Below are 17,897 nucleotides of genomic sequence, written 5' to 3' on the forward strand. Positions count from 1 at the left end.
TGCTCTTCCTATGGGACACCCAGCAGCGGCTGGCTAAAGCAAAGAGGGGTTACCACACACCATTAGAATGGCTAAAATAAATAAATAAAATTTTAAATTCCTGACAACACTAATTGCTGGCAAGGATCTGAAGCAACACAAACTTTCATTCATTGCTGGTAGGAATGCAAAATGGTACAGACACAATCCAGTAATTGTACTCCTAGGTATTTACCCAGCTTATTTGAAATCTTATGAACACACACACACACACACACACACAGCATGCATTTGTTTATAGCTATTTTATTCATAATCATCAAAAACTGGAGTAAATAGACATCCTTTAATAGGTGAATGGATGAACAAATTGGTATATCCATTTAATGGAACAGCATTCATAAAAAAAGAGTAAGACATCAAGACATGGCTGGATATTAAATGCATATTGCTCAGTGAAAGAGCCAGTTTGAAAAGGCTCTTTATATATGATCCCCTCCACTATTTGACATCTGAAAAGGGTAAAATCATAGAAATGGTGAACAGATCAGGATCTGGATCACTGTCTTCCTCTCTATACCAAATCCCGTTTTCTTCCTTGGGCAACTTCAATATCAGTGTGAATAACCATGACCTCAAGGTCCCTTGACTACTTCAGCAACCACTATATACCTACCACTTCAGTTACCACCTCCTCACTATTACCCAGAACTGCTCTGCCCCAGAAACTTTAAATTCCAGCTGGGCAACAACCTTTTACCCTTCTAGTCTTTACCTTCTCCTGGAGCCCTCTGTGCCTGTCCTTCCTCTCACCATGCCCCGGAGGCCCTGGCAGCCCTTTCCCCTAGAGCAGACTGATCTACCTTTTGTCACTTCAGCCGCTACACAGGCAGTCCTTTAAGTTCCCTGGGCCTTTGCTCCTTCCACAAAACCTGCTGTGCTAACCCCCAATTGTAGATGGAGCCAAGCATTTGCCCTCCTGTGCCCCTGCTCCCAGGCTGCACAGCACAACTACAGAAATCCTTCTGCCCTCATCCACAGGGGCACTGCAAAGTCACAGTCTCTACTTCTTCTGGGCCATTGTCTCTGCCCAAGAGCCTTTCTGCATTTCCACAGTCAGCTCTCTCCTTTCCCTTGCAGTAGCTTTCTTGTTTCATTTTCATAACAACTGTGCAAGGTGAGTACTGTTACGATCCTCATTTATAGATAAGGAAACTGAGGCTCAGAGGTAAGTGACCCGCTTTCCTGTACCTCCTGATGGGGAGGCTTGTTCTCACACATGGAAGTCTGCCAGAAGGGGATGCCAACCAGTTTATCTCAGAAAAAGCAGCCCCCGTGGCCGACCAGAATGGGCTGCCAGCCAGTGTGCAAACCGGAGCTTCCAGGACCACAGCCAGGAGCTGCTTGCTCTGAGCGGCTGACCGGCCAGTAGGAAAACCATTTCTCGGAGCGCTGTTCAGGGAGGGGTGGCTTTACTCGGGTTCATTTCACTGGTTGGATCTGGACACAATGCGGTTGTTCGCAGAACAAGCCACGCTGCCCTTTGGCCCGCTGACCTGGCCTCAGCCGCAGAGCAGCTTACATCAGAGCCCCCAGCGGCCCCTCCGGGAGCCCGGCAGCTGGGTAGAGGGGGCGGAGCTGGCACCCAGTCAGTCTGCTAAGGAAAAAACGGATCCCCTGATAGTGTGTGCACATCTGTTTCTTTTTTTAAAGACTAAGCTCAGTTGAAAAATTTTGGAAACAAAGATAAAAGAAACATAAGGCTTCAGAACTTCCCTTTTCAAAACAAATTGTGTGCAGTCCCTACCACAGAGGTATCTAGACCTTACTTAGTTCCTATTATATCTCATAAAACAGCAGTAGTGCTCGCCAGCCTTACTTTCAGGACTGGAAGCTGGTGCTCCTGGAGGCTCCTCCGTACTGGGGTTGGGGGCGGGGGGAGCTGAGGCTGGAGAAGCCTGGACAGGACTGAGGACCGGTGAAGCCCAGGACCCGGTGCTGCCGGGAGGGATGGGCTAACAGGAGCCCAGGCCCAGCACCCGAGGCCTGGTCGTGCACACTATGCTGCTCTCAGCTGCTGCCCTCACTCGGAACCAGAAAAACAAGCAGAAATGAAGAAACACTGTCAACAGCACCATGTGGGGGTCTGATCTATCCAAAGGGGATCTTGCAGAGAGCTTTCTCCTGAAGACCATGTTCTAGGGGGTCTGACTGGGCACTCAGAAGCCCATGCCCCTCAGTTAGGTCAAGTCCCCATCGTCATTCCATAAGTAGGGATGCAGATCCTCTTACATGAAGCAGAGGTTCTCACTGGACCAGGTCAGTTTGTAGTAGTACGTATGAATCCAGTGACCTGGCCACCAGGAATTCAAAGGAACTCAACGAATGTTTCCTAAGTACCTCATTCATCCATTCCACAAATATTTACTGGGGATCTATTATGCACCTGACATCAGGAAAAGTGGTGGAGGATGCAGTGATGAACAAGGTAGATATGGTTCCTGCCCCCGTGGAGCTCAAAGACTGGCAAAGAGATGGAGACGAGAGTCACACAAAATGAGGAAAAGGCCACATGGTGAAGGACCGGTGCAGCGAGGGAATGCCTGGCGGGGACCTTACAGTCTAGGGACTTGCTCACAGAAGCCTGCCCAAGGAAGAGACACTCAGGCTGAGATCTGACTGGGCACTGAGCAGGGAGGCAGAATTCTGAACTGAGAAGACAGCACGTATGGAAGCCTGACAGGACAGAGATGTGGTACATCAGGTAAGAGGAGGAAGGCCAGGGCGGCTAAAGCCTTCAGAGCAGGGGGAGGAACGAGAGATGAGGCTGGCAGAAGGACATAAACCACATCCACCATGCAGGACCTTGCAGGGCAATTAAGGGGCTTGAACCTTAGCCCATGTGGAATTAGAAGCCACTGAAGCAATTTAAACACAGGAAAGATGTGTTCAGTATCACTTGCTGTGTGAAAAAGAAAGGACTGTGATGGCCCAAGAATGGATAAAGATGGGGGCTTCAGGAAGACAGGACTGGACCTGGGGCCAAGTGCCTGGGACTGAACCCTGACAGGGCAGCAGCCCACAGGGGACAATTCTGCTATCCGGACAGGCACATGCAAGGGGTTACTTACCTGGTTAAACCTCCGGGTAAAAGCCACAACGTTTGGGGCGAGACTATGTTTCTCCTTCTTACTCCATCCACAGCTGGCTAGTTCCTAGAAAGCAAAGAGTCCATTTCAACAGTGGTTCTGATAGGGATGCAAACATGCCAGGGGCATCTAATTAGAACATGGACTCAGAGATTGAGAAGAACTGAGCCTTGGCCATTCATGTCTTCACCAGGGGGAGAAGATTCTCCTCTGGGGAGGAGAGCGAGATGGAGATGCCTGCCTTGGACCCTTACACCCCACCCAAGGCGAGGAAAAGTTTCGCCACAACCCTAGCCACATTTCCCAGGGCTTCGGTGCCAAAACATGCTTAACCCCCTCACTGCCACTCTGCCAGCCTTTCTGGGATCAGAGGTCCCTTCCTGATGAGAATTGTCTGAGAGAGGATGTCATGTTTTAACTAGTGAGGCTCATTGCCCACAGACGAACTTAAAATTTAAATCTGGCTGGAGAATCTCCGGTTTCATCAGCTACATGGCACCCTCCATGCCTGGAGTCGAGGAAAGCCCCATCCAAGCCCGCTGCAACCAGAGAAGCTTCTGGGATTGCCTCAGATTCTCTCCTGAAGCTGGACTCTCCCGTCCCTCACACAACTAAAGTGGACAGAAGGAGCAGTTCCTTTTAATATCTTCTCCAGAGACCTTGTCTCTTCTTTTCCAGCAGGTTTAACATTATAATTTGATCGAATCGCCTAAATTTAACCTCCCAGTGAGGCTGGTTCCTTTCCAAGGGTGTAACAATCTAATGTGATTACTTGGGAGGTTATATAAAAGAACCAATGAAAAGCCACTGCGCAAATGCCTTGCATTCTCAGCTTGTGTCTGGGGAGCCCTGGCAGAGAATGGAGGAAAGGGAAGATTCTAAAGTTCTCTACCCCTAAGTTACAAGACCTCCTTTTAATTCCCATCAGGCCTCAGTATTATTCATAACATTATTTTGCCACACACCTGGAACTTTTATAAGATATTTAGAGGGAGCCAGCTGCCTACTGGCGGGAGTAGACATAGAGTCTACCAGGAAGTCACGGAAGGCAGTAGGAATGGCCCAAGACAAAACTTGTTGCTGAGCAGTTATGCCTTACATGCCATGCCCTTCAAATGCATCTCAGGACCAACTATGAAGCACAGACAGGCATTTGTGGGAAGCCTGGCTGAAGGCAATGGACAGCTCTGGATACAAGGTGAATGACCTGGCCTTGAGAACAACTGGGAACCAACCAGGAGCTGAGAAACACAGCTCCTCTTCTGGCTGCCTCCTTTCTATAACTGACTTCATTGCCCTCCCAGTCACCCATGTGAGAAAACTCAGCCTTCTCTGATCCTGCCAAGTTCTTCACATCCTCACTATTTAGATCCCAAGTAATAGTGATGACAATACCAATGGATGTGACCATTTATCAAGAATCCCCCATGCCAGCACTGGATGGGGCACTTCCCACGTCATCTCATCTATTCTCAGCACATCCATTTTAACAAAGAAGAACAGGGCCCGGTCTCATTCATCCTCTTGAATCAAATTTTGCCCCTACTCTTTTAAAGTACATATGAATCTCTTTGAGACGCAGAATTTACCTGTGTACCATGATTCTCCTTGTTCTGAAAATGTGTATCTGATCCACCTGTTACATTTACTTCTCCCACCTGCTCTGCCTTTTCACCGATTTTATTCATCTTGTTAATGTATGTTATTGCTCTTTCAATGTTCAACTGTGAAGACAAGAGCCTTTCTCCCCTGTGAATCCCAAAGCCAGTCCCAAAAAGGTATGGGTTATAATCAGATATTAGAGGGAATTCATAAAACTGGTTTGCAAGGACTAAAGCATGGTTGTTACCTAATTTCAAGCTTATAGTTGCTCCCTTTGTTTTTTTTCCAAATTCTTTAATAAACAGCCCAAGTTAAAAACATAAATACATATGTGTGCATGTGAGTGTGCGCGTGTGTATGTTTGTACATTTAATTGAGTCTGTAAGCACAAGTATCATAGGAAGGCATCCTGGGAATGGAGTGGTGTGGACCTTCAGCTTCAACAGACCCAGGTCAGCTCCTGGCCCTCCACACACCACCTGCATGTTGTTTATTGTCTCCGAACCTCAACAGTCTCATTTTAAAGTGGGTATAATACTCTATAATACTCTATTTATCTGTGAAGCTCATCATGACCGTTAGATGAGATTAAGACACACAGTTTGCCCAGCACATGCCAAGTGCAGGATAAAGGTTATCTCCCCACTTCTTCCCGGGGTCATGCTGCCATCAGAATCAGCTCTAACCCCAAACACCCCCTGCTTTCTCCCATACCACATTCTTGTTGCTGTCTTGACTTATTTACAAATCTATTACTATTTCTCTTTCATTTTGTTGATGTCATGCAGGCAGGAACGAAAGCACATAGTTAATATACCTTCCCTGAATTTATTTGATTTGAACATTCCTAAAACCCTGACTAAAAAACCGTATGTGCAGTTCTTGAGTCTTGACAATTCCCTAAGGAAACTTTTACACTGGAAAACATGTAACATTTAAAATTAAAACCCAACAGAGTAAAACACTGTTGAAGAGTTTCCTCGATAAAATAGAAAAAGCCAAGCACTCAGAGCCAAAGACCTTGCTCCAAATCCCAGCCCCATCATTTATTTCCTGGGCCACCAGAGGTAAGTTAACCTCCCTTGGCATCGGTTTCATCGCTGATGAAAACAGGGCTGCTGACATGAACTCGACAGCATTGCAGCAGAGACCAAAAGAGAGCCTGACAAAAGAGGTGACATACAGGGCAGAGGCCGGGCTCACAGCAGAGGCCAAGCAGCATATGTTGAATGAATGGAGTATGAGTGTTCTTCGGTGTTAAAAATCTCTCAAATTCAGTGCAGAAAGATTTATGAAGATGTCAAAAGAAAGACCATTCTATCTCCTAAAACAAGTCCTGAGCCCAACATCCTTGGCACCATTCCTCTCCTGTGTTTGGCCTTACAGGATTACAAGAGATTCCATCTGCGTGAAGTGGGCTTGGAAAATGTGAGGTCATAGAACAAAACTCTTCCAGTCACTAAGGCCTAAAAAAGGCCCATGCTATGGAACGGATTGAAGTGTCATTCAGTTCAAACTGACCAGAGGATACAGGGCTGGTTTAGAAGGGAGACACGGTTGGGGCTGAAGCTGAAGGCCCTGGTGGCCCCGCATCACCGAGGAGCTGCTCGCTCAGGCGGCCCTGGGCTGCAGGGGAGGAGAGGGGATGGTGCGGCCCAGACTGCCCTTGACTCTGACTCAGAGCTCTCGGCTGAGGTTAAGTGGACGTGAAAGGAGAGGAACAGCCTGCACAATCCTTTGCCAGCTTCTTCTGGGACCTCTCTGTCATGCAGATGTTCCCCAGGTTCATCAGAGAAAAAGGATGTCAGAAGAAAATTTTCTGCCACTAAACATACAAATGTACCTTCCTCTGGCTCTAATGGAAGAGACACCCTGTTCTCTCAGATCCACCCTCCTCCTTGGCTCTGGGTCCCCTCCCCTCCCCTTGCTCAGAGGAGCTGATTCCCTCTTTAGTTCCTGTATCTTCACCCAATTCTTCTCCAATTCCTTCTTCCCGCTAATATTTTAAAGTGCATAAGCCTCTCTTGTTAATAATAACAATAATGATATCAATAACAATGAGAGAAATAACAAAAAATATCTTTTCTAGACCTTCCATTTCCTCTTTCTTGAAAGTGTCGTTCTAGGTTCTCACTGTCTCAACCTGCTTCTCGCTCCAGCTTTCTGCCCCTGCTCCGCTGAAACTGCCCTTTCCTCTACCAGCCACAACGTCTTGGCTAGGCAACGATATTTGTCACTCTGTTCTTGCCTTTCCGCCCTGTGTTCTTCTGGTTGTCTTCTCACCTCTCAGTGCCCTCACTCTTGGTCTTATTTGCCAGTTGCTTTTTTCTTTTCTGACATATCCCCCACCTCCACCTGAATCTGTCCAGGGTCATTTTCCATATTCTTCTAAGTCTGCTTTCCCCCCGGGAGATCACACATACTGCATGGCTTCCACGCATATCTGTGTTCAGCCCACGTTTTTCTACTGAGCTCCAGACCAGGATACTCAGCTACCTCCGGGCCACACCTTCACTGGCACCCCACAAACACCTCAAAATCGGCAGGCCCAGACCGAAAGGGTGTCTGGCCAGCTGCTGTCTTATATAAAATACACATAATGTGAGATTCACTTAGACATTCATCTGACATCAAGGAGAATGTTTATTACAAAGAAACTGTCTATGAAAAAAAAATCTCTAATGTGAAAACAACTTTGTCTTAATACATCCACCTGCAAGCATTCCTAGGTGACAGCGAGAGTCAACAGAGACTCTGGGGCCACAGTGCCAGAAGCGCCCCAGGCGCCTCCAGCTTTGTGCTTAGGGGCCCGGGACTCAGATGCCCTGAAATGGCCTATGGAAGGCCTGCACACAGCAAAGTAAGGCCCTGGAAGAAGTGACCTGGGGAATGAGATGAACCTCCCTGAAGACCCCACATGTCCTAGGCTACAGGGCCACAGGAAGTTAGTGCCTGCACATGGCGCTACCATACATGTGCTTAATTCTGACTGCAATCTTCTCCGAATCACATTCCTGAAATATGCCCACCTGGGAAGTGCACCACCTCAGGGAAGGGTGACTAAAGCTGACCTCAAGGGCCACCATCAGGTGAATCAGGTGAGCAGCCAGCAACACTACATTAGCATTTTGCTCTAATAGCAACCTTTTTTTCTTCCTCCTTACTCTGCCCATCCTCATTCCGCCCATCTATCCTCTGGAACAAGCATAAGAACTGGTGGAACAATCACATACTTAGTCCAAGGAGTTCTAAAACCACCCCGGGAATGGGTGAGTTGCTGAGCAGTGGGCGAGACTGCATCAGTTCCGGGGCTGGAAAGGGGTCTAAGGGCTAAGGCATTTCGGGACTCTCATACCTCACTGCTAGGCATGCACAATGGCACAGCAATACGGGAAAGCAGCTTGGCAGTTTCCAATAACATTAAACATACACTCACCAAATGACCGGCAATCTTCCTAATGCAAACATTTGTCCACATAAAAAAAACATATATGCATGTTTATGGTAGCTTCATTCTCAATGTTCCCAAACTAGAAACAACCCAGATTTCCATCAATTAGTGAAGGGATAAACAAATTGTGATACAGCCATATAACCAAATGCTACTCAGTAATAAAGGAATGAACTGCATCAGCACAGATGAATGTCAAAAGCTTCATGCTAAGTGAAAGAAACCAGAAATAAATACATTATATGATTCCATTTATATGACATTCAGAGACAAGTAACAATTACATGCATAAAAACTAGATCATTGGCTTTCAGGGACTTGGGGACAGGAGGCAAGTCAATTACAATGGAGCACAGGGAAGTTTTAAAGTGAGACATTCTCTGTCTGGATTGTGGTGGTTTGCATGAGAGCACACAATTATCAAAACTCAACAAGCTGTTCACTAAAAAGGGTAAATTTTACTGCATGAAATTAAACTTCAATAAAAAACACTTTAAAAAAAGTAGTCTAAACATACAGGACTATGGAGAAAACTCTGATAATAAGAGCTATACAAAAAGACTAAAGAGCCTGACCAGGTGGTGGCGCAGTGGATAGAGCGTCGGACTGGAATGCGGAAGGACCCAGGTTCGAGACCCCGAGGTCGCCAGCTCGAGTGCGGGCTCATTTGGCTTGAGCAAAGAGCTCACCAGCTTAGACCCAAGGTCGCTGGATCCAGCAGGGGGTTACTCGGTCTGCTGAAGGCCCGCGGTCAAGGCACATGTGAGAAAGCAATCAATGAACAACTAAGAAGTCGCAACGCGCAACGAGAAACTGATGATTGATGCTTCTCATCTCTCTCCGTTCCTGTCTGTCCCTGTCTATCTCTGCCTCTGTTAAAAAAAAAAAAAAAAAAAAAAAAAAAAAAGACTAAAGAACAAAGGGCCCTGGTGAGAGGGTTCTGGGAAAATTAATGGAATTAAAAATGTGAGAGTGGCCTGACTGGGTGGTGGCGCAGTGGATAGAGCATCAGACTGGGATGCGGAAGACCCAGGTTCGAGACCCCAAGGTCGCCAGCTTGAGCATGGGCTCATCTGGTTTGAGCAAAGCTCACCAGCTTGGACCCAAGGTCGCTGGCTTGAGCAAGGGGTCACTCAGTCTGCTGAAGGTCCGCGGTCAAGGCACTTATAAGAAAGCAATCAATGAAGAACTAAGGTGTCACAACAAATGAAAAACTAATGATTGATGCTTCTCATCTCTCCGTTCCTGTCTGTTCCTGTCTATTCCTCTCTCTGACTCTTTCTGTCTCTGTGGGGAAAAAAAATTTTTTTTAATTAAAAAAAACAAAAAAAAATTAAAATGTCACAGTGATAAAAATATTATAGAAAGCTTGAAAAGATTCGACGACTTAATGAAGGCAAATGATAGAAAAACAGCAATTATAATCTCTAAGAATAACAAAAATTCCCATTTGTATAAATTAAAATGTTATGTATGTATTTAAATAGTATATATTTAATATGTTCAAATGTTTTAATAGTTGTATCCCTTGAATATTACATATGGATATACATTCCAATATTAGGCAGGTGATGGCTGAAAGGAGAGAGGACCTGTGGGTCCCTGACAGAGGCACAGTCCCTGTGAGTGACCCAGGAAATGCAGTCCTGGCACACTGCTTAGCGTGGCACTGAGCAATACTTACACAGCCGTAACGGTAATCAACGCTGTGTGTTGGTTTCTGACTTTTAGAGTCAGCCTAAGGGAAACTGCGAGAGGCTTGGTTGTAGCTGCAGAATGTCAAATGTTAATCTAACCTGACAACGAAACCGTAGAGCTGACAGAGGTATCAGGTGCAGAGGGTAAGAAAAGCTCAGGAAGTGAGAGTCAAGATACACTCTAGAGAGCTGAGGAACCTAGAAACTGAGGTCGCAGTGCAGCAGATAAAGTTCCAAAAGTCACCGGCAGAAGGAAAAACAGTTCACAGAGTTTGACTCTGGGGAGGGGACTAGGTAAGGGATCAAGCCTATTTTCATGAGCTCATCTGTACTATTTGATTGTCATGTACAGATAACTGAACAAATTTTAATAGATGACATATTATATAATATTATTAACTGTAACCCTTCTAAAATTAAATCTTAACAGTTGAAAACTCAGAAAAACACAAATTTCTATAAAGTCACAACCAGCTTATAACCTGTCAGTGTCAACATTTATAAATAACACAGTTTTTACATGACCACTAGATGTTTCTGTACCTTTTGAGGCAGAGATCATGTGAAAACCATGAGCAGCTGGACCTTTGGGAAACATGCCTGGCCGATAGAGATGTGAGGCTTTAATCAAGTGAAGCGCACGGAGGCAGCAGCTGGGGGGGGGGGGGGGTGTCAAGACAGCTTCCTAGAGGGCTCCCGGGGAGCTACTAAACCCTCAGTGTATCCAAACCAGCTGTACTGGAAAGTGGAAGAAAAAGAAAAGGGAAGGAGGAAAAGGCAAAGGGGGAAAGGAGACAAGAGAAGAGAGGAAGGATGGAAGAAGGAAAGAGAGGAAGGGAGACAGGGGAAGAGTAAAGGCAGGGCCAACTGAGTGCCAGCCCTGTGCTGGAGCAGTTCCAGGACAGTCAGATGAGCCCTGAGCCACTCAGTGTCCATCCCATGGGCTGACAGACACAATTCAAGTCAGCAAAGGACACCTGCACTTTTATGCTTTGTTTCCCAAGGTTAAAGTCCTAAAAGACATTTCCCAGGTTCAAGCCTTTTGAGTAGCTATAAGCAGGCACAGGTGACTTTAGCTCTTTCTTCGAGGAGGAGGAGGAGGAGGAGGAGGAGGAGGAGGAGGAGGAGGAGGAGACAGAGGAGGTGGAGGGGACAGAAGAGGTGGAGGGGAGGAGGTGGAGGAGGGGGAGGGGGAGGAGAGAGAGAAGGAGGGAGAGGCTGGAGAGGAGGCAGGGGAGGCAGAGGGGGAGAGGAGGAGGAGGAGAGGGAGGTAGTGGAGGAGGAGGGGGAGGGAGAGGGGGAGCAGGAAGAAGAAGGGAAAGGGTAAGAAGAAAAAATAAAGGACGAGAAAGAAAAAAGGAAGGGACAACAGTAATTGATAGTTTATAAACACATCTACATTCATTTCTTTACCCGAGCTATTATGTTTCAGGAAATACAATAAGGGACCAAACAAACATGCTGTTGCTTTCATGGAGCTTATGTTCTGCAGGAGGAGAGAGAAATGAGAAATTTATAGTAAGTCAGATGATAAATCCTATAAAAATATTACCAGGAAAAAGGAATGGACTATTTGGAGGGGATGAGTCAGGAGGCCTGGCTGATACGCTAGCCCTGGAGTGGAGACATTAATGAGATGAGGCAGCAGGAGAGGGGTTCCAGGCGGAAGGAAGTACCCACGCAGAGACCCTGAGCTGGGCTCCCAGGGAAACTGAGAACACCAGCTGGCCCATGCAGTTAACACTGACTGAGCCCGGGGGCCAGCGGAGGCGAGGTGCTGGGAAGAAAGGCGGTGGGGAGGCCAGGTCGGGACTGGCTCTCCTCGGAGAAGGATGGGAAGGGATGCAGACTGCCTTGGTAACATGAGGAGCAGGTGCTGGGCAGACCTGGAGCCGTGAAGGGCTCCTCTACTGTACTGTTAGTGGGTCTGGACTAGCATCTCATACATGGGTATTATCATTTTCTCATGTGAGAGCAATTCACTTTAATAATGTGAAATAAACATCTGTGAGGGGCTGTGTGTGAGGGGAAAGGAAGGAGGTAGGGCCCAGGGGACAGGAACATGAGGGCCTCCATAGGGCCCCAACACCTAGACAAACCACAGAGGGGAGAGAGTCCCTGGGGACAAATGACACCTTCTGTGGAGTAAGGGTGTGTGATGTAGGAGATATCGTGATTGAAAATCTTTCTCAGCTTTCTGTCATACTTTCTATAGGAAAGTACCCTGGTCACAGCCACTCCTGTTTCATCAAGTCCTCAAACTACTGTCTGCTCAGAAAACATGTTGATTTGGGATCATGAAGATGATGCAAATTTCCCAAAACATTCCCTTTGCAGCCCTAGTACTGTGCAGCTCGACACAATTAGAACCAGCTGTCAGTGCAGGGCGGCAGCCAAGCGCACCCCCGTGAGCATCTCCCATTATGTGATAGAAACAGGGCCCAGGAACAGCACAGCGAGCAGCCATGGGCCTGCCCCCACCCCGATTCCCAAGCCTGATACAAGCTCCACAGGGCCACTGCTTCCTATTCCACTCGTACACTGGGGACAAGGCTCAATTCCCTTTCTCCATATTATTGGGAAATGTTTTTTCCAAATAACATCATTCAAATGTTCTCTTAAAAAAAACACACTGTTTTGTTTTTTAAATTAGGGACCTAGTACATGTTCATCACAGAAAACTTGGATACTACAGAAAACCCATAGGAGAAAATTTAAATCACCATTGGCCTAATACCCAAAGAAAACCAGAATTTACATTTGGTCAATAACAATGGCAATAATAACAAGAGCTAACATTTACTGAGTACTTACTAAGTGCCAGGCACAAGGTCAAGAGTTCTGCATACATTTATCCATTGCTCACTCAATTTTTACAACCCCATTTGATAGGTATAATTACTGCCCCGTATTACAGATGAAGAAACAAACGCTTAGTTGAAAAAGTTACATAGTTTGCTCAAATCCTCAGACGCGGTCAGTATGAAAGCCAGGGTGCACACGGAGGGCGGCCTGGGCCTTAGCCCCAGAGCACTTCTGTCTCCGGGGGAGTGGCCACTCCCCACTACTGGGTGCAAGGGCATGCACAATGTGCACACACACTTAACTCTCTCAAAAATTAAGTTCATACTGTAGCTATGGTTTTCTAATCTGCTTTTGTCCTTACTAGGTTACTAACACCTTCTCACATGGGCCCATCCCTCCTTTTGTAGAATCCCTGTGATACACACACAAAGTCTCCTAGTGCAATTCATCCTATTTGTCTCTTTTGTTTTCCTCTGACTTCCAGGAGAAAATTTCAGCTTTTTAATTCCACTTTGATTTTCTGCAATCTCTAATCTGCAGCTCACTGTTTCCACTGTAACTGAAATTTGGTAATCACATTTTATAGCACAATTCAATCCTTAATCTTGATCTTCACATACTGCAGGGTCATCCTGAATACTGCTGGGTACACAAAATGCAATTTCTGGAAGTACCTGCACCATAGAAAGATGCAGGTAACCAACTTCACCTTCATACCACTTTCTACTTTTTGGTTAAATAAACTTTCCTTCGTCTGGTGAGTACGCTAAACACCACATCGGAAACTGGAAATATTAACTCAAAGGTTCCAGGACCCTATGATTTTACCTGTGAGTCCTCTCAGACTTTTAAAGAACACCTAATTCTTATGCTAAATAATTTATTCCAGAGCACAAAAAATGATGAATAGAAGTCCCAACCATTCACACCTAACAAATATAGATCAAGGGGGAAAGAATCATCCTACATGGGTGAGTCCTTTAGCACAACTGCCTCAAGGGTTAGCTCCTCGTTCAGCTCTATGCAATTGCTGTGCTCATTCACAGCTACAGATCCCTCTCCAATAAACATCCTACACACACACACACACACACACACACACACACACACCCATCCCGCATGACCTAGCAGGTCTGTCAAAGAAATATAGGAATAAGCTAATGTTATGAAAATTTTAACAATAGCACATCAATAAATCAAAGAAGAGAAAGCCATACGATCCTCTCAGATACTTAAAGGTAATTAGCAAAATGCAATATTCAGTTAGATTTTTAAAAGAAAAAGAGAACTTAGAAGTTTATAACATCTATCTCAAACCAACAGCCGTCATTACACAACAAAGAGAAACACCACAGGAAACTGAATTAAAATTAGGGACAACAGGTCCTTTTCTCAACTCAGTTCCTTATCTGAGCCACTGAACACAGAAAATGAGGTGACTTTCTTAATTCTTCTGAGAATGACACATTTGTTACACACAATGGACCTTCGGCCACTAGGTTTCATTCTCTCCCGGATCCCTGGTTGAGAAAGGCCTAGAAGCTATTATAACCCAGAGTTGGCCTAGAAATGATAACCTAGAAATATGATGCAGGACACTTACTTTAAATTTTCTAAAAGCCAGACTGAAAAAATGGGGAAAAAAATATAATTAATTAAAAAATTTAACTCAATATGCCCAAAATACTATGTTTTCAACCTGTAATCCATACAAAATGTAATAAGTTATTGATGAAATAATTTACATTCATTTTATACAAGTCATTGAAATCTGGTCTGTTTTTTAAACTTAAATAACATTTCAACCACCCCAGATGGGCAGAGAATCGCCCGGTTGGGGGCTTGCCAGGTGGATTCTGGTCAGGGTGCATGCAGGAGTCTGTCTACTGCCTCCCCACTTCTCACTTAAGAAAAATTTTTTAAAAAGAAAAAAAAAAGAAAAGAATGCCTCTATTTTGAATAGCCACATTTTAAATGCCCATTGCCACATGCAGTCACCATATTGGAAAACACAGCTCTAATCAATGTACAAGACATGACTTTATAAAATATAAGACCTACTTATTGAAAAGGAGGGGTCAGGCAGAACTGAAGACCAGTCAAGAAGCCCCATCAGCAGGGCCAGGATGAGGTGGCAGACCTCTGAGAACCAGGGAGGACAGTCAGCCCAAGACATGCAAGAAGACTGAACAGGTGAGGAGCCCCGTTGGACTGACCTCAGCTCTTTACTACTTAAGGTCTGTGCCTTCCTCCACTTCCTCACCCCCTCCAAGGGTAATAGAGCTGGTCACTGATGGGGGAGGTAGATCCAATCGCAGCTGCGGCAGGGGTCCCCAAACTTTTTACACAGGGGGCCAGTTCACTGTCCCTCAGACCGTTGGAGGGCCGCCACATACAGTGCTCCTCTCACTGACCACCAATGAAAGAGGTGCCCCTTTCAGAAGTGTGGCGGGGCTGGATAAATGGCGTCAGGGGGCCGCATGCGGCCCCCCCGGGCCATAATTTGGGAACGCCTGTGCTAGAGGGACTCGGGGTACAGATGGAATGAAAAGATTTTTAAAAGCTCAAGGAAGATACATGCAACCCCATGGGCAATGTCATGGCTCTGTGTGGCATCCTAGGTCATAAGTCTTGGGTTCTAACTCATCTGTGCCCTAACTACCCTTTTGAAACTTTGGATCAGTCCTTCCCATTTTGAGAGCTCAGTTTCCTGTCTGTAAAATACAGTGGCCCTGGATGGTCTTTAAGATCACCTCAGTTCTCCCATTCTTTGAGTGGAAGAGAAGTCACATGTCTGGCTTTATATAAAAATGCTATTAAGCCCTGGCCTATTAGCTCAGTTGGTTAAAGCATAGTCCCCAAACGACAAGATTTTGGGTTTGATCCGGTCAGGGCACACAGAGGAAGCAACCAATGAATGCACAATTGAATGGAACAACAAATGAATGCTTCCCTTCCCCCTCCCCTCTCTCTCCCTTCTTCTCTTTCTAAAAATCAATCAATTTAAAACAACAACAACAACTAAGCCCTGGCCAGATAGCTCGGTTGGTTGGAGCACTGTCCCAAAGCACAGAGGTTGTGGGTTCTATCCCCAGTCAGGGCACATAAAGGACACACACACAACAGCTTGGTGTTCCTGTCTCTATCTCTTTCTCCCTGCCTCTCTTAAAAAAATAAAAGTAAAAAAAAAAAATACTATTAAGTAAATCCCTGGCAACTGTGATTACAGTGGTCTTCTCTAAGTGTTTTTTTTTTTTTTTTTTGCATTTTTCTGAAGCTGGAAACAGGGAGAGACAGTCAGACAGACTCCCGCATGCGCCCGACGGGGATTCACCCGGCACGCCCACCAGGGGGCGACGCTCTGCCCACCAGGGGGCGATGCTCTGCCCATCCTGGGCGTTGCCATGTTGCGACCCTCCTGGGTGTCGCCATGTTGCGACCAGAGCCACTCTAGCGCCTAGGGCAGAGGCCACAGAGCCATCCCCAGCGCCCGGGCCATCTCTGCCCCAATGGAGCCTTGGCTGCGGGAGGGGAAGAGAGAGACAGAGAGGAAGGCGCGACGGAGGGGTGGAGAAGCAAATGGGCGCTTCTCCTATGTGCCCTGGCCGGGAATCGAACCCGGGTCCTCCGCACGCTAGGCTGACGCTCTACCGCTGAGCCAACCGGCCAGGGCCTTCTCTAAGTGTTTTGAGGGGCATGGAAAGGTTGAGTCTGAGAGACATAGGCAAGAAGGAGCAGGAGGCTTCAGGGTGCTGTGCTGTTCCACAGGGATGGAGTAGACAGGACATCTGGTGAGGAAAGAGGCAGACAGGGTCTGATAAACACAAAAACACAATGACCGTTGGCCACTGAAAACCCAAGTTCCAGTGAGAGAGAAGGGGAGGGAGCAGAAGAAAGGGGAAAGGGAGAAGGGAGGGGAGGGAGGGAGGGAAAGAAAAAGAGAGAAGAGCAAAGTGTTCAACAGCAGGATTGATTTCCAGGTGGGCCCAGACTATCTTCTGAGGCGGAGATGCGGTAGAGATGCGTCCAGATGGAGTGGGGCAGGTGAGAAGGGATGTGACGCCCTGCTGAGGACAGCAAGCTGTCCAGGGCAGGAGAGGAACATGGGAGAGAGAAACGAATGAGTAGCACACGTGACAATCAATGTTCCCAACAAAAGGCAAGACAGGAGCAAACACAAAAGGCTGGTCAGACACCAGAATCAGCATTAGTCACCTGGGACCCATCTAGAGAGGCTGAGACCCAAACTATGTGGCCCCAAATCTCCCCAGACAAGAAGAGCACACAATAGGAACACACTGAGATAACCAACCACCTGCCCCATGCTCCTTCTCACTCTGAGAGGTGAGCAGGGTCCTTCCAGATGAGCTCAGTCCTGCATCCAGGCTATAATAATAATAATAAGTAAATAATAGCAGCAGCAGCAAATAGCACACTTACTATGCCTAGTGCCTGGCACTTACTTTATGCCACTTAATCTTTTAAGAATAGCGTGTATCAGGAAAGTCTATTATTGCCCCCCAATTCACACATAAGTAAAATTATGATTCAGAGAGGATAATTAACCCAAGATCACACAGGAAATAAGCGATAAAACTGGGATTCAAATCCAGGTCTCCATGACTCACAACCCAGCTTTAACCACGGTGCTCTCAGCCTGGTCAAACATATTACCACAATTTCCCACCAACATTTTGAATAATATTGACTGAGTAGCTACACAGTAGATGGCACTACAGGGGTTACAAAATGAACAGAAAGACAGGGAAGGATCAAAACTACGAGTTAGTGCATGTTCCCTACACTCCAGGTACTGCATAATGTGCTTATATCTGCTTTATTTTACCTAAGTCGCAAAGCCAGACCATGAAGTAGATAGATTTCACTATTCCATTTTATAGATGAGAGAATTTATACAAGTTCATCTAGGTCAGGGGTCAGGAAACTTTTTGGCTGAGAGAGCCATGAATGCCACATATATTAAAAACGTATATAATTCCTTGAGAGCCATACAACGACCCGTGTACGTTAAGCATTATCCAATAAAAATTTGGTGTTGTCCTGGAGGACAGCTGTGATTGGCTCCAGCCACCCGCAACCATGAACATGAGTGGTAGGAAATGAATGGATTGTAATACATGAGAATGTTTTATATTTTTAACATTATTACTATTTTTTTTATTAAAGCTTTGTCTCCAAGCCAGATGCAGCCAT

General features: G+C 46.1%; 1 protein-coding gene across 13 annotated transcripts in view; it reads right to left on the reverse strand.

Moving 5' to 3' along the window:
• Positions 1-17,897, reverse strand: part of RALGPS1 (Ral GEF with PH domain and SH3 binding motif 1) — a 330,788-nt gene that overhangs the window by 172,809 nt on the left and 140,082 nt on the right. For all 13 annotated transcript variants that reach the window (XM_066256190.1, XM_066256189.1, XM_066256181.1 and 10 more), the window contains exon 5: positions 3,111-3,194. In XM_066256190.1, the coding sequence (XP_066112287.1) occupies positions 3,111-3,194 (84 nt within the window). The remainder of the gene's footprint in view (positions 1-3,110; positions 3,195-17,897) is intronic.

Source organism: Saccopteryx bilineata, chromosome 2 (genome assembly GCF_036850765.1).
Source record: "Saccopteryx bilineata isolate mSacBil1 chromosome 2, mSacBil1_pri_phased_curated, whole genome shotgun sequence".
Taxonomy (NCBI): Eukaryota; Metazoa; Chordata; class Mammalia; order Chiroptera; family Emballonuridae; genus Saccopteryx; species Saccopteryx bilineata.